At 47.9% G+C, this 16,871-nt stretch overlaps 2 protein-coding genes and 1 long non-coding RNA gene across 4 annotated transcripts; 2 read left to right on the top strand and 1 right to left on the bottom strand.

Moving 5' to 3' along the window:
* The first annotated feature begins 2,809 nt into the window (after positions 1-2,809).
* LOC138764375 (uncharacterized) lies at positions 2,810-13,950 on the top strand. Its single transcript, XR_011358133.1, has 2 exons — positions 2,810-3,169; positions 13,752-13,950. It is a non-coding gene; the product is annotated as an uncharacterized lncRNA (long non-coding RNA).
* On the top strand, positions 3,138-12,579 carry LOC138764372 (uncharacterized). Of its 2 annotated transcripts, XM_069940220.1 has the most exons (3): positions 3,138-3,385; positions 3,733-4,137; positions 12,454-12,579. In XM_069940220.1, the coding sequence occupies exons 1-3, from the start codon at positions 3,224-3,226 to the stop codon at positions 12,562-12,564; spliced, it is 678 nt and encodes a 225-aa protein (XP_069796321.1). In that variant the 5' UTR covers positions 3,138-3,223; the 3' UTR covers positions 12,565-12,579. The 2 variants fall into 2 exon arrangements, with proteins under 2 accessions (XP_069796321.1, XP_069796322.1); XM_069940221.1 differs by lacking the exon at positions 12,454-12,579 and having other exon boundaries at positions 3,140-3,385; positions 3,733-4,179.
* LOC138764371 (endogenous retrovirus group 3 member 1 Env polyprotein-like) lies at positions 4,169-12,367 on the bottom strand. The gene is made up of 2 exons (XM_069940219.1): positions 11,771-12,367; positions 4,169-6,712 (listed from the first exon to the last, which is right to left on the bottom strand). The coding sequence occupies exon 2, from the start codon at positions 6,180-6,182 to the stop codon at positions 4,698-4,700; it is 1,485 nt and encodes a 494-aa protein (XP_069796320.1). The 5' UTR covers positions 6,183-6,712; positions 11,771-12,367; the 3' UTR covers positions 4,169-4,697.
* Positions 13,951-16,871: the final 2,921 nt, after the last annotated feature.

Below are 16,871 nucleotides of genomic sequence, written 5' to 3'. Positions count from 1 at the left end.
GTGTAGCCACGCCTACTGGCAGGTCTTAAAGGGTTGCTCCTCGCCAGATCAGATAATTCTGGACTGGTCGACCTCCATGTGATATGCTCCAGTCTTCTAGTTAATAAAAGCCTTGGTTTGGATCAACAAGCCTTTGATTCTTTTGACGTGCTCTACACAGAGAGAGGGTCAGAGGGAGATAGAGGGACAGCGAGAGAGAGAGAGGACAGAGAGAGAGGGGGAGGGGACACAGTGAGACAGACAGAGAGACAGACAGAGAGAGGGACAGAGGAAGAGAGAGAGGGATAGACAGAGGAAGAGAGAGAGGGACAGAGGAAGGGAGAAAGAGGGACAGCGAAAGAAAGAGAGGGGGTGGGACAGGGAGAAAGAGAGAGAGGGGGACAGACAGAGAAATAGAGAGAGAGGGTCAGAGAGAGAGGGACGTGAAAGAGGGACAGAGGATGAGAGGGGGACAGCGAGAGAGAGAAGGTGGGATAGGGAAACAGAGAGATAGACAGAGGGACAGAGAGAGAGAGAGGGTGGGACAGGGAGACTGAGAGAGACAGAGAGAGGGCGGGACACAGAGAGAGAGAGGGAGGGACAGAGAGAGAGAGGGGGAGGGACAGATAAAGAGATAGAGAGAGAAGGGGACAGAGAGAGGGAGAGAGAGATGGATAGATGGAGGAACAGAGGGAGAGAGGGACAGAGAGAGAGAGAGGGGGACAGAGAGAGAGGGGGACAGAGAGAGAGGGGGACAGAGAGAGAGAGAGGGGGTACAGAGAGAGAGGGGGACAGAGAGAAAGAGGGGGACAGAGAGAGAGAGGGGGACAGAGAGAGAGAGAGGGACAGAGAGAGAGGGGGACAGAGAGAGAGAGAGGGAGGGACAGAGAGAGGGAGGGACAGAGAGAGGGAGGGACAGTGAGAGAGGGACAGACAGAGAAAGAGAGAGAGGTGGACAGAGAGAGGGGGACAGAGAGAGGGGGACAGAGAGAGGGGGACAGTGAGAGAGGGGGACAGTGAGAGAGAGGGACAGGCAGAGAAAGATAAGAGAGATGGACAGAGAGAGTGGGACAGAGAGGGAGAGAGATAGAGAGAGAGAGATAGAGAGACAGAGAGAGAGATAGAGAGACAGAGAGAGGGGGCAGAGAGAGAGATGGAGGTAGAGGGGGACAGAGAGAGAGAGAGGGACAGATAGAGAGAGAGAGAGATGGATAGATGTATGGTAGGTCGGAAGGCAGGTGGATGAATGGATGAATAGATAGTCTGACAAACAGAAAGATAGATGGAGAGAGAGATACATAGATGATACCCAGATAGAAAGATCGATCGGTAAACAGACGTAGTTCATCCCTTGTAATACCAACAGAATCAATCCTTGTCACAGTGTCCCCGCAGCACTGGGGTTCTGCAGAGAATGGGATTCCTGTCGGATTGAACTCACCGCCAGCTGTGAGCTGCCGCCAAGTCCCACTAATGATGTGGAGAGTCCACCGTGTTCTCTGTATCACGGTGTTCGCCCCCACAGCGAATGCCTCAGGCTCGGGAGCCTTTTCACGGGTTGATCCGCGGGTCTGAGCCAGTCACTGGGCACACGTCACCGCCGCCGCTCCCTCACATTCTGTGGGATCCCTCCGTGCGCAGATATTGGTGAATTTTACTCCTGGGAGGAGAGATGTGAGAAAGGGTGGGCTGGTTCTGTAAATCTACTCTAGTGGGCGTGTGCCCGCGTGTGAGTGTGCGCGCGCATCATGTGTGTGCGCGTGTCTGTGAATAAGTGTGAATGTCTGCGCGTGTGTATGTGTGTGTGTTTCTGTGTGGATGTGAATATGTGTGTGCGTGTTCTGTGTGAGTGTGTGTGAATATTTGTGTGTCTGTGTGCAAATATGTGTTTGAATGTGTGTGTGAATGTGTGTCTGTGTGTGCGTGTGAATATTTATGTGTTTGTGTCTGTGTGTGTCCATGTCTGTGTGTGTGTGTGCGTGTGAATATTTATGTGTTTGTGTCTGTGTGTGTCCATGTCTGTGTGTGTGTGTGTGTGTGTGTGTGTGTGTGTTTTACATTGTGGACCACTCCATCCCTCCCTACATTGTGTGGGATGGGTGGGGGGGGTTTACGATCACTGTAAATCCCTACTCCCAGTATGCACAGAAAGGGGTAGATTCGGGAAGGGGTGTTGACAGTGGACATGTGGATAAAATGAGAAAACGGGAATCAGGGTGGTTGTGGGTCATCACGGCCTTGATGGGCTGAAGGGCTGTGTGGTTTACTACCGTGCACCGCTGAGAAGAGGTGGGGCTGGAATCAGGGATAAAGGAGACAGGACTTTTAGTGCAATTTGTTCTGGGAGAGGCTGTGCTTCCAATGGGGGGGGGGGGGGATATCATCAGGAGGACCAGGAACGACCACCCTCCCCTATACATCAACAACTCTGTGGGGGAGAGAGTGGAGACACCACATTCCTTGGAGTTCACTTCACCAGTGACCTATCGAGAATGCTCAACATCTCCCCACTCGTCAGGAAGGCGCGACAGCGACGTCACTTCTTGAGAAGACTGAAGCGGGCGGGGTCACCAGCCACTGTCACATCAACCTTCTGCAGGAGCTCTATCGAGAGTGTCCGGCCTCACAGTGAGGCAAAGAAATGGATCGGAGATCAACCCACAGGATCATAAGGGTGGCAGAGAGGATATTACTGGAGTCTCCCATTTCCCCTCCCCATCGTCGTGAATCGACCGGGATTGTTGTCTGCAGGGAGCGCGTAACATCGTCGAGAACCCCCTTCCACCCCCGCACACACCATCTTTCAGCTGCTCCTGTCAGGGTAAGAGATCCAGGAGGATCAGAGCCAGCACCACCAGGCTGAGGAGCAGCTTCTTCCCATGGGCAGTGAGATGCTGAATGACCAAAGAAACCGCTTGGACTGATCCTCCTATTTAAGAAACAATATTTATTTGTCTATGTGAATACTTGTCCTGCATATGCACTGTTTATCTGCACGTATATTATGTCTGGTTGTGTGTCTGTGTGTTTTGCACTGAGGACCAGAGAACACTGTTTTGTCGGATGACAATGAACTTGACTATCCAAGTTGTTGTCATGGAAACAGCCAATTGGCACCAATCAGTGAACCCGATACACACAATGAAGTAGCAACAGTATCAGATGACTGGCTGACCCTCCAGGCTCTGAGGTACAGAGCGTTGTGTTGTGGCACACGACTGTCGTGGGTACACCTCCCCGCCCCATGTGGCAGCAGCGTTGGAATTTCAGAGCATCTGTTCGCTGCACTCATGGCTATGACAATATGTCATCATCATTGTCTTCGTGGTTAGCCAATCCTATTGTCCCCTCTCAGTGTGACCGGACATCAGGGAGTGGGTCCTCAAATACATTGGAGCAGCGGGAGGTGAGGAGGGAGGGGTGGTGAGGAGGGAGGGGTGGTGAGGAGGGAGGGGTTGGAGCAATAGGATGGGGCAGCAAGCGGGCAGTGAGGAGGGAAGGGGTGGTGGGGGCAGGGGGTGAGGAGGGAGGAGACCATAAGGGGGAGGGGGTGGTGAGGGGTGAAGCAATAGGAGGGGGCAGCGAGGGGGGCATTGAGGAAGAAGTCCTAGGTGAGGGGAAGGGAGTGAAGAGGGAGGGAACAGTGAAGAGGGAAGGGGTGGCAGAGGGAGCACCGTGCAACAGGATTGAGGGGGGAGTATGATGCACTAAGTAGGGGATGGGGATTTACTGGAGCTGCCTCCTCTCCCTCAGCTTCATTGTGTAAAATTCCCACCCTCCTTGACCAAAGCCTCAAGTCTCCTGTCGCTGTCTTTCCCAGCGGAACAGAAGCCCAACATTATATCGTACGCGAAGGAGCGGAGGGTGGGGTTCATCTGGTCACCAGCAGAGAGTCCCACCTCGTGTCAGGGCGGTGAAAAAGGCATTTGCCACATTTACCTTCAATCAGACGGGCTGTGTGTACAGGAGCAGGGACCTCATGCCGAAGGTGTAGGTCCAACTGTTCTTGGACTTCCTGGTCGCCCAATTATGCCGTCAGAGTGCCCAGGGATGAGACCAGCAGTGGAGGGCGTCGGTTCCGAGGGCTCATCGGCGAGGGCAGCGAGTTCAGGAGATGGGAGATCGTATTACACGTGTACAAGTCAAGTTCACTGTCACCTTGTCAGAAATAAAACTTCTCACACATGAGTCTCTTTAAAACTGATGACACGACAAGCTTTATTTACAAGTCTGCAGAGTTGGACTCAACTGGCTTCTCACCAGTTAAGCCCCGATACATACAGTGCATTCATTTTTATACCCTTGTTGTTTGCCCTTCCCCTTCTTATTAATACTGTTTTAATTGGTTAGTATTGCAAAAGCATTCTAAGTACAACTGCATTTTTAATTATCACGTTCGTTACGTACGCTGCGAACTCTACATACACTAAATTCTGTTTCTCACCCTTCTTATCAATCCTTTGTCTCCTGCATGTCTCTCACTATGACCATGAAAAGATAGGTTTAAAAAAAAACATATCCAGCTGAACCTTTTGTCCTTGGCTGCTAGTAAGCTCCCTGTCCGTTCTGGCTTCCCTTTTTATGATTAATCATCACATTTTAACTTAAGTCATTTTAACCTAAATTCTCTATATAACAATCCACCCCTTTCTCTCTTTAAAATGTGTGTATTATATATAGATATGAATGGGGATTTTAACCTGGGGAAGAGAAACGTTTCATGATACATTAATCTCGTGCTGAAGTAAAATTCTAACGGGGTCTCCCAGTCCCCCTGGTTGCATAGCTTGTTGGACCATGGAAATCACCAGGCTGCGTAGACAGGGAATAATACAGGGCAAAATAAGTAGGAGGAATAAAATACCTCCGATGACCCACAATAAGGTACGCCACCAGGTTCCTCCAAACCATTTGTCCATCCAATTTAATTTTGCAAAAGGATGCCAGGTTTGAACCGGTACATGGGACAAAGTACGAATATTATCAGCGATTTTTCGAATGGCTTGGCCATTATCATCAATCTGTAAGCAGCAATTAGTCAAATTAAGCTTTCCACATACACCTCCTTCTGTGGCTAGGAGATAGTCTAGGGCCAGACGGTTCTGATATATAGCAGAGCACATTTGACCTTGCTGGGATGCAAGTAATTGCAGGGCTAAAGCTGTTTGATTTGTAACAATTTCAAGGACTGCTTGCAAGCGAATAATGCGATTTAACATATAAATAGGAGTACGATAACCCCAGGATCCATCTTGAGCCCATGTAGCGGGACCAAAATATTGAATTATGCGTTCTGGAGACCAATCATCTCCCCATTGTCCCAAATGTACCGTGCTAGAGCGGGGCTGACGGTGTAATGTATCAAAAATCTTCACTCCTAATTTATGACCGTGATCGTGGGGTAGGAGGAAAAATTCTGGGCGGATTATTCCTAGGAAACAAGTTCCACTCCACTGTAAGGGGAGACGAGTATAAGCTTTATTACCACATACCCAGAATAATCCATTTGGGGATACTCCATATCCCCGTTCCCAAACTCTTTTAAGAGTGGGGTTTGATTGGTATGGTCCTGTGATGGTGGAACTGGTACAATTCCAAAGCTGAATACTGCTATTAGACAGGGGTAGGCAATTAGTTTTAAAAACAGTGGATAAGAACCAAGTCAGGGGTTTAGGAAACCAAATGAAATTACCAGGCGAAATGCGAATCCATACAGCCTTGCAGGGACTTTTTCCTACTGGGTATTTGCCGATTCGTGAGAGACAATAAAAACCAGAGGGGACGTTAGAGAGAGACCAAGTTTCTCTTGATCTCGTTCGGTTAGTTGTCCAAATTCGGGAAATCATGGTCAATGAATTGAGGGACTCCCCCCACCAAGGCCATTGCTCTGACATCCGTGGACCCCCGCAGACCCAACAATTGGTTACATTAAAAGTTCCTGCAATTTTAGTTGCAAGATCTACAAAAAGGTTATCTCCCCCAACTGCATTACCGAAACTTTCATGGTTATTTGGATGGACTCGAACTAAGTCCGGCTGTCTTAAAGGGGCAGGCATTTTCGAGTGTGGAGTGGAACTTTTCATTGGAACAGTACGCTGGTGTATGCAAAACCAGAGTCCATCAGGGCATGGTGGGCCTGAGTCACCCTTCCAACCGTTAAGAGGGAAAGGAGTGCTATTAGGAATCTGTATATAATGACCCATATTATTTCCTTATTTTTCCACACAAGGGGTATATGGATGTTGGGTGGTATTTTCTGCCCAGCATTTCTCAGGAACTGAGGTATGGGAAATAAAATTACCCTCCTTTCTTCCCCAAATGTGGTCCTGAAACAGGACCACTGTGTCTCTGCATTTCTTACATTTCACACCTGATAAAGACATAGGCAAACTGAGAAAAATCAAAGAACATAACAATAACATTGTGAATCAAGTCTTTCTGCGAAATCGCAAAGTAAGAGGTTTTTCTCCAGGAACACAAGTCCAGTCTGAGTTCGTATCAGGGTCCTGAGGCGCCTCTACAGGTCCCTTAAATCTGGATGCGTGCGTCCACCCCTTCTCTCTTGTTTGTGCTGCAGCCTCTGTAGTTAAGAGAACTTGGTATGGACCTTCCCACTGGGGCTGGAGTTTTTCAGTTTTCCAGGTCTTGATGAGAATCCAATCTCCTGGTTCCACTTTATGTAAAGAAAAGTCTAGAGGCGGTGTTTGTGCCAATAGTCCTCTCTTTCGTAAATCTGCAAGAGAGCGTGACAGTGCCTGTAAATAGTTCCTAACAAATATATCCCCTTTCCCCAAGGTGGGACACCCCTCAACTGTACTCCAGAAGGGAAGCCCAAACATCATTTCATAAGGGGACAACCCTACATCTTTTCGTGGGGCAGTACGAATTCACAATAAAGCCAGAGGCAGACACTTTATCCAAGGCATTTTAGTTTCCACCATTAATTTTGTCAATTGCATTTTTAGGGTTCCATTCATACGTTCAACCCTCCCTGAGCTTTGTGGATGCCAAGGGGTATGCAATTTCCAAGAGACCTGTAATGTATTACAAATCAATTGCTGGATTTTTGAAGAAAAATGTGGACCCCTGTCTGAGTCTATAGAATCCATTATACCATATCTGGGGATTATCTACTCTAGGAGGAGGCGAGCTACTGTAGAGGCTGTAGCATTTACTGTTGGGAAGGCTTCCACCCATCGGGTAAAGTGATCTATTACCACCAACAGATATTTCCATCTTTGGACTTGAGGTAACTCTGTGAAGTCGATCTGGATACGTTGAAAAGGGCGTATGGCTAATGGTTGACCTCCCATGGTCCTTGTCCTCATTACTTTCTTATTAATTTTCGTGCATAGGTGACAATTCTGCACCTCCTGTTGGGCCAAGGTGTAGATTCCTTTACACACATATTCTCGAAGCACTGTGTCACATAAGGCTTGGGTGCCCCAGTGGCTCTGATGATGCAGGTGTTTTAAAATATTGCGAGTTATTTCTTTATTTAGAACCATTCTTCCATCTGGTGTCTTCCATGTTCCATCAGGCAGCTGGTTTGCGCCCAGCTGAGCCATGTCCTTTTCTTCCTTAGCAGTGAAAATGGGAGCCTTCTTTATGCCTTGTCTTATTGGGATTAAGGTCAGCAAACGGACTTCTTGTTGCATGGTTGCCCTTTTGGCTTCTTCATCAGCCAGTCTGTTTCCAATTGCTGTCGGGGTATCTCCCCTCTGATGGCCTGGTATGTAGACCACTGCTATTTCCTGGGGTAATGTCAAGGCTTCTAAAGTCAGAGTAATCATCTGTTCGTGTGCCAATTCCTTTCCTCTTGATGTAATTAGACCACGCTCCTTCCAGATCTTACCAAAGGTATGCACTACCCCGTATGCGTATTTGGAATCAGTGTAAATCGTTCCAATTTTCTTTGCCAGTATTCTGAGGGCTCTCTGCAAGGCATATAGTTCACAGGATTGTGCTGACCAGCTTCCGGGTAGTCTCGTGGATTCTACTACTTTCCAAGTATTTCCTTCTATTATAGCATACCCACTTCTTCTCATTCCGTTAACACATCTGGCGGAGCCGTCAATGTAGAATTCATATCCTTCTCCCAGCGGAGTATCGCAAAGGTCTTCTCGGGTCTTGGTCTGAAGATCCGTCAACTCGACACAGTCGTGCTCCACCTCTCTCTCTGTTTCACTGCCGTATAAAAACTGAGCTGGGTTGCAGCTATTAATCTTTGCAAACTGTAGATCTTCTCCGACCATTAAAATGGTTTCATACTTTAATATGCGAGAATCAGTCAGCCATTAATGGGCAGTTTGTGTTAATAAAACACTCACAGAATGGGAGGTGTACACAGTCATCTTTCCTCCAAAAGTAAGTTTACGTGCTTCCTCTACCAACAGAGCAGCAGCCGCTACTCCCTGGATACACGTCGGCCATCCGCGAGACACTGGGTCCATCATTTTGGAAAGGAAAGCCACTGGGTGTCGCTGACCGCCTTTTTCCTGTGTTAAAACTCCCACAGCTGTTCCTTGGTTATGAGTGACAAATAGCTGGAAGGGCTGTTTTAAAGAGGGCAGAGTGAGTACTGGGGCTCGTGTCAGGTGATGCTTCAAGTCCTCAAACCATCCCTCCTCCTCCTGGGTCCATTTCAATGGATATTCATTTTCATTTGTCAGCTTTTCATACATAAACTTCACCAAAGCTGAGTAGTCCTCTATCCATAACCTACAGTAACCTAAGAGTCCCAGGAATTGTCTTATTTCCTTCTTATTACGGGGTAACGGCATTCTAGTGATTCCCACAATCCGTTCAGGGGTAATCCGTTTCTGTCCTTTACTTATCTGGTGTCCCAGATATACCACAGTTCTTTCAACGAACTGTAACTTGTTCCTGGACACCCGTAGACCCTTTTTCCCCAGATAATTCAAGAGTCTAATTGTATCTCCCCTCATTTCTTGTTCCTTGGGTCCTGATAATAGTAAATCGTCCACATACTGCATTAGTTGGGAATCATCAGATTGTGGATAGTCCACCAGGATTTGTTCTAGCATTTGTCCAAACAGGTTCGGAGATTCAGTGAACCCTTGGGGCAATACAGTCCACCGAAGCTGTCTCCGTCTACCTGTCCATGGATTTTCCCATTCAAACGCAAACATATCTCTACTTTCCTCTTCTAATGGACACGTCCAGAAGGCATCCTTCAAGTCGATAACACTAAACCACTCATGGTCTGGGGGAATCCGACTCATAATAGTATAGGGATTAGGCACCACTGGGTGGCGGGTCTGAACAATAGCATTCAAACTTCTTAGATCCTGAACTAGGCGATAGGATCCATCTGACTTTTTCACTGGGAGTATAGGGGTGTTATAAGGTGACATACATTCTTCTAATAGTCCGTCTCATATTAGAGTCTCAATTACCGGCTGTAGCCCTTTTCTCCCTTCCAAAGAAATAGGATACTGACGTTTCCTTACCGGCTGATGACCTGGTATTAATGTGACATGTAAAGGTGGGATGTCCAGACCTCCTCGATTTCCCTCCTTATACCAGACTCTCTCGTCAATCTGCCGTTCATCCTCTTCCTTTAAAGCACAGAGGTGGACTCTCACTTCTCCGTCTACAGGGAGAGCACCCAAACCTAGGAGAGCCTGTAAGTCCCTTCCTAGGAAGTTAAATCCAGCCGACGGTAACAACAAGAGGTCTTGTACCCCTTCTCTTTCTTCCAGTTTCACTGTTACTTGGGGAATTATTGATACCATTCTGGGAGCCCCTTCTATCCCAGAAATTGTCAAATTACTTTTTACAGGTTCAGTTCCGATTGGCACAGTTATTACACTACTTCGTTCCGCTCCTGTGTCCACCATAAACACCACCTCTTCTCCCTTGGGACCAATTTTTAATTTTACCAGGGGTTCCCTCTTATACTTGGTCCCTAACATTTGGAACCCCTAACCCCCCTAATCTTCTTCCATAAGTTCGAGGGCACGCAATTCCCTCTTGTATCGGGGGCATTCCCTCTTAAAGTGTCCTTCCTCATTGCAGTAATAGCACTTAACGAACCTCCGGGGTCTTCCCTCTCTTGGATATCTTGGATTGTTTAGAGGAAGGTTTTGTTTTCTTTCCCCTCTGGATTCGGCATTCATCTGTCGGATAGTCTGTACCATAACCTTTGTCGCCCTCTTTTGATCTTCTTCTTCTCTCTGCACATATACTTTTTGCGCCTTTTTTAACAGGTCGCTTAGGGGTTTTTCGCTCCAGTCCTCCTCCTTTTCTAGTTTTTTTCTATTGTCCTGCCATGATTTGGAAACAAATTCAATTCGAATAAGCTGTTCACCCATTGGTGTACTAGGGTCCACGCCTGCATACTGTTGGACATTCTTTCTCACCCTCTCCAAGAAATCAGTAGGGGACTCGTCTTTCCCCTGGTGGTTCCCAAATGCCTTGGTGAAATTGTGACCCTTTGGCACAGCCTCCCGTATCCCGTTAATTGTCCACTCTCTATATTGTCTCATACTTGCCAATCCCTCGGGTGTTCGTTTGTCCCACCTGGGTTCATTTAAGGGATATTTTTGTTCATGGGGTCTGGGGTCCCCAGGTTGTTCATATTCCCACATGAGGAGGGCAGCCCGTCGAATCATCTGCCTCTCCTGGGGTGAGAATAATATTCCCATTATTGCCTGCATCTCTTCCCACGTATATGTGTTGGGTCCCAGGAATTGGTCGAGCTGTTCGGCCAGTCCTATAGGATCTTCCAATAACTTTTTCATTTCTTTCTTAAATCCCCGCACCTCTGTACTAGTTAGGGGAACATTCACATATCCCGTTCCCCCTCCCGGTCCTCCCATAGGAACTTCCCTGAGGGGATTTAAGCTTACTGAAAACTTTGATGGTCCTGGACCAGTCTGGGATCTTGTCCAGGGTCGGTTTACCGGTGGAAGTTTAGGGTCCGACTCCCTTAATTCATTCTTTTTATCCCGGCCCCTTTCGGGGCAATCAGATTCATCACCTTTCCCCTCCGGTAATGAGCTTTCCTCGGGCGCAGTAGGCACCGGGGGAATATAAGGAGGGGGAAGGTTGTCCAGAGGTTCCCACTTCTTTTCTCCCGCTACCCTCAATTTAAAACATTTTGTTAAGGATCCTGGCCAGGGAATCCAACAAAATGCATATGCTGACTCTTCTTGATTCACCTTTGGTCTCGAATTTACATATATGTTTAATGCTTGTCTAACCCAATCCTCATCAGATCCAAATTTCGGCCACCAGACCGAGGAACCTTTAATAGGTTGTTTCGACCAAAGGAGACAATATTGAACCATCTTTTTCTTGTTTTTGTCTCGATATCTTTTACTATCCCAATTTTCAAACATTCTCCCCAAAGGGCTGTCAAGGGGAACTCCCAGGAATTGTTCTGAATTTTCAGACGAGCCCTTAGATTTTGATCCTCCCATTTTCCCACCTAGATCCGTTTATCGTTGCTGAGGACCCTCTCGTTCTGGACCCTACTCCCTTCTTCTCAGACGCCTCGTCGGAGGTACTGTCCCTCCTTCGGTTACCGCTGAGGTTTCCCTGGGGTCGACCCCTCTCTTCTCGGCACTTCGTCGGAGGTGCTGTCCCTCCTTCAGTTACCGCCGAGGTTTCCCTGGGGTCTATCCTAGAGTCCCACGACAGGGTCCTCACGCCACGACAAAAGCTCTATACCTGATCTATTACGTTAGGTTTTTTTATCCAAACAGGTGTATCCCGTTACACCTGTTACCCAATCCCCACACCTCAATCGTAAGTCGTCACTTACCGGTGTCTTCTCGGGGATTGAACCGTCACCCTTCTCCTCTCCGTCTTGTCGTGTCACCTTGTCCGGATACCACTCGCTCAAGCCGCCCGAAGCGACGAGCAAGGGACTAGGAGCCGCTGAACTCAGCGGGGTGCACCACCTCCGATGTCCCTCTTCTCGCCTCCCCTCACGGCCGGAGTGTAGATCCCGGACGAGCCCCCATTTGTCAGAAATAAAACTTCTCACACATGAGTCTCTTTAAAACTGATGACACGACAAGCTTTATTTACAAGTCTGCAGAGTTGGACTCAACTGGCTTCTCACCAGTTAAGCCCCGATACATACAGTGCATTCATTTTTATACCCTTGTTGTTTGCCCTTCCCCTTCTTATTAATACTGTTTTAATTGGTTAGTATTGCAAAAGCATTCTAAGTACAACTGCATTTTTAATTATCACGTTCGTTACGTACGCTGCGAACTCTACATACACTAAATTCTGTTTCTCACCCTTCTTATCAATCCTTTGTCTCCTGCATGTCTCTCACTATGACCATGAAAAGATAGGTTTAAAAAAAAACATATCCAGCTGAACCTTTTGTCCTTGGCTGCTAGTAAGCTCCCTGTCTGTTCTGGCTTCCCTTTTTATGATTAATCATCACATTTTAACTTAAGTCATTTTAACCTAAATTCTCTATATAACAACCTGATTGTACAGGTACCACCTGACAAAACAGCGTCCTCTGGTTCTCAGTGTAAAACACAACCAGACATACACACATACCATATACACTCGTCTAAAAGGCAACTTTTGTAGACCATTTTTAATGTTAATTTAAAACCCTTACATGGATACTTCTAAGGGCTAGAATCCAAAATATCATTTTGGTAGCAGAAGTTCCAAATGATCTCTAAATGAATGAAGAACAGAAACTCAGCTAGAGGATATACATGACATCACCACATACAACCCTGAGATCCTTTTACCTGCACCCAGGCAGAATTACCACTTATTGGCAGTGCAAAAAAAAAACTGTATGAAATGTAAAGAAACTAGGCAATACAGAAAAACAAATCAATAAGGTGCACAAGTAAGAGTCCTTAAACGAGTCAGTGATTGAGTTTGTTGTTGAGGAGTCTGACGGTGGAGGGGGAAGCAGCGGTTCCTGAGCCTGGTGGGTGTGAGTCTTGTGGCACTGATACCTCTTCCTTGATGGCAGTGGCGAGAACAGAGCATGGGCTGGGTGGTGTGAATCCTCGGTGATCGCTACTGCCCTCCGACGGCAGCACTCCCCGTAGATGTTCTTGATGATGGGGAAGGTTTTGCCTGAGATGTCCTGGGATGTGTCCACTACCTTTTGCAGGGGCTTACGCTCAGGGGCATTGGTGCCTCCATACCAGACCATGATGCAGCCGGTCAGCCCACTTTCCACCATGCAACCCCCAATGAATTAAGCCCAGCAGGCCTTCTTAACTACTATCAACCTGCGCGGTGACCTTGAGAGATGTATGGATTTAGACTCTGTTCAAGATCCCTCTGTTCTTCCATGGGAGAGGCAACTATTTTCATATGGGAGAGAATGGGGGAAATAATAAGGGGGGAGAGAGAGAGAGAGAATAAAGGGGAATATAAGGGAGAGAGGGAACTGGTACTGGTGCTACTGTGCCCATCTACCTAGAATTATACAGCATGGAAACAAGCCCTTCAGCCCAACTGCTTCATGCTGGTACCCAATAGTCATCCCCAGCTGGTCCCGTTGGCCTGTGTCCGACCCCTGTCCCCGCTACACCCTGGCGATGTCTTTCATGCGCCGTCTTTGCCCCACCTCTAGCACATCCCATGGCAGCTCGTTCCGCGTCCCCACCACCTCAGGTCCCCTCTTCCATCTTTCCAGTGTTCTGGGGTGGGGGGGGAAACAGTGAACCTTATCCAGGCCACCATGACTTTATAAACCCCTATAATGTCTCTCCTCCAACCCCCACCCCCCCTCACCTCACCTTCAGCTTCTGATGGTCCAGAGAGAGAAGTCCTGGCCTCTCCATGTGGCTCGAGTTTATTGTCATGTGATTTCACAAGTGCATTGCGACGAAACAGCGTCCTCTGGTCCTCGCTGCAAAACCTGTAGACACACAGCTGGACACAACATGCACAAACACAGAGAAGCTGGACGAGTTATCGTATAAATAAATATTGTTGCGTGAATAGGAGAGTCTTGGACAGCCAGGGGGTTCCACAATAATATCGATGAAGATGTGGTGGTGTGTATGGATTTTAATAAGGCATTTCCCCATGGGAGACTCGTTCAGAACATCATGAGGCTTGGGGTCCATATAACCTTGGCTGGGAGGACGCAGATTTGACTTGCCTACCCTCAATGTTGTACTGACCTATATATTCCTAACAAAAAAAAATTTAAAAAACCATTCCTACTTCATAACCCTCTATTTTTCTTTCATCCCTGTGCCTGTCTAAGAATCTCATAATAAATCCCCCTACATTTCCAGTCTCTACTGCCACCCCAGCAAAGCATTCCAAGCCCCCACAACTTTCTGTGTAAAAAAAAACCTCCCCCCAACCTTCTCCCCTAAGCTCCCCTCCCTTCACTTTGTACAAACATTCTCTGGTGTCTGATGCCCCTCTTGTTGACCTCTATTATGTCTCCTTCTTCACTCCAGAAGAAAGGCCCAGTTCTGCTAACCATAAGACCTTGTTCTCCAAATCCGGGCAACAAATCTCCTCTGCCCCCTCTCCGTAGCTTTCATATCCATCCTGTAATGAAGTGACCGGAACTGAACACAATACTCCTGAGTGTGGTGTCACCAGAGATTTACAGAGGTGCAACATGACCTCACCACTCCTGAACTCTGTCCCCTGCATAATGAAGCCCTCCCATGGGCCTTCTTGCTCATCCTATCAACCTGTGCTGCGACCTTGAGAGATCTGCCACTTTTTCATCCAACTCTGCGTCCTGTCTGTATCCTGTTGTAACCTACGACGACCTTCAGCTCCATCCACAACTCCTCCAACCTTCGTATCATCTGCAACTCACTGACCCGTCCGTCTGTCTCTTCATCCAGCTCATTTATAAAAATCGCAAAGAGCAGGGGGTGCCAGAACAGATTCCTGCGGAATCCACTGGTCATCAACCTCCAGGCAGAGCCACCCCATCACTACTACTCTCTGCCTTCGACAGGCATCCACACGGCCAAGGTTCCATGGACCCCATGCCTCATGACTTTCTGCCTTACTAAAAGCCATGGAGGCCACATCTAATGCCCCAACCTTCATCAATTTCTTTTCCTGCTCCTCAAAAGTCTGTGAGACACGACCTTCCCTGACACGACCTTCCCTCACAAAGCCATGACGACTCTCCCTGAGAAGACTGGATTTCTCCAAATGCTCATAGATCCTGTCCTTAAGGACCCTCTCCAATCGTTTTATGGACCACTGAAGTAAGACTCCCCAGTCTAGAATTCCCCAGATTTTCCCTATCACCTTTTGTAAGCAAGGGGGACCACATTTGCCGTTCTCCAATCCTCTGGCACCTCCCCCGTGGGCGAGGAAGGTGTAAAGATCATCGCCAAAACCCCACCAATCTCTTCCCTCCCTCCCCACAGCAGCCTGGGGTGTATCTCGTCCGTTCCCAGGGACTTGTCAATCTTTATGAAGATTCAGAACTTCCTTAATCTGATCACGGTCCAGCGCGCAGGCCCCGTTCTCTCCTGTCCCCACCTTGATCAAGGTCCTTTTCTCTGGAGTGTTCATTTAGGACATCCCCAACCTCCAGACACATGTTGCCTCCTTTAGCAGCCCCCATCTTCACTCCCATCATCCTTCTGTTCTTCACGTACACAGAGAACGCCTTGGGGTGCTCTTAATCCTATCGGCCAAGGCCTTCTCGTGCCCCCTTTGACCTCTCCCAAGTCCTTCCTTCCTGGCTGCCATATAATTCTCATGATTCCTTCCAGTTTCCCACTTCTTAAATCCAATGTGCGCTTCCTTCTTCTTGTTCACTGGCTGCCTCGTCTGTCTCGTCAACCGCAGTTCCCTTTTCCTACCCGGTCTCTGTGGGACAAACCCTATTGTGAACCCGCAACATCCTCCACATTTCCTCAGTGGTTTCACCCTGAGAATATTTGCTCTCCCTAGTTCCTGCCTCATCCAAACAGAATGACCCCTTCCCCATTTAAACACTCCCCCACTGTTTTTATCCCTGTCTGTGGCTGCGCTAAAGCTCAGGGAGTTGTGTGGTCCTTGACAAAATGCTCCCCCACCAAAAGGTCCGTCATCTAACCAGGTTCATTCCCAGAACCAGGTCCAGTTCAGCCTCTCCTCTCGTCGGCTGGTCTGCGCATTGAGTCAGAAATCCAGTCGCTGACTCTGGAACAGCGTTGTGCTAATTACGCCACCGTGTTCAGTACAGTATTTTTGGCTTTTAAATGCAGGTGCATTAGTTAGGCCATTGCAAGACTGAGTCTCAAACAACGGGAAAAAACCCACCTATCTGGCATCTACCAATCCCCGCAGGCCCTGGATACCAGAGGTCTTCGAGACGCCCTCGGTTTTGAAGGAAATCCACAGCTTTCAGGCAGTTCCAGGTGAGAGAGTGACACATTGGACAGTCCCATTGTGCCAAGGCTGCTGAGAGATGGATTCAATTCAGAACTCTAGGAGGGCAAGGGGGCCCCTATAGATAAAACAAGTACAGGCAGTCCCCAGGTTATGAACGCCTGACGAACAGTCAACACGTACTTACGAACAGACTACGCGTCGCTTCAAGGAAGGAGGGTGCTGTCTGCCATTTTAAGTTGGATCACATACACTGTGTTGAGAGTGCCTACTTCAAGAAATTGACTCCAATAGTTCTATATGCATACAGATGTCAAATATATATATATTTAGCCGAAAATCTCATTGACGTTAAATCAGAACCACATGTACTTGTCCTGACTTAACTACAAATTCAACTTAAAGACAGACTTAGGGACAGATCTCGTTCGTAACCTGGGGACGGACTGTATTGAGCTATATGGATAGAAGCAGGAGGCTGTTTCCACTGGTGGGTGAGTCTAGAACAAGGGGACACAGCCTCAAGATTCAGGGGGAGTGGACTTAGGTCAGAG

Source organism: Narcine bancroftii, chromosome 5 (assembly GCF_036971445.1).
Source record: "Narcine bancroftii isolate sNarBan1 chromosome 5, sNarBan1.hap1, whole genome shotgun sequence".
Taxonomy (NCBI): Eukaryota; Metazoa; Chordata; class Chondrichthyes; order Torpediniformes; family Narcinidae; genus Narcine; species Narcine bancroftii.
The sequence above is the reverse complement of the archived record's forward strand: the minus strand, read 5'-3'. Positions and strand labels throughout refer to the sequence as shown.

Coding starts and splice junctions, on each gene's coding strand:
- LOC138764371 (XM_069940219.1), bottom strand. CDS start 6,182: ATGGGTCATTATATACAGATTCCTAATAGCACTCCTTTCCCTCTTAAC.
- LOC138764372 (XM_069940220.1), top strand. CDS start 3,224: ATGTGGCAGCAGCGTTGGAATTTCAGAGCATCTGTTCGCTGCACTCAT. Junction 3,386..3,732: donor ATACATTGGAGCAGCGGGAG/GTGAGGAGGGAG, acceptor CCTCTCCCTCAG/CTTCATTGTGTAAAATTCCC. Junction 4,138..12,453: donor CAAGTCAAGTTCACTGTCAC/CTTGTCAGAAAT, acceptor CTATATAACAAC/CTGATTGTACAGGTACCACC.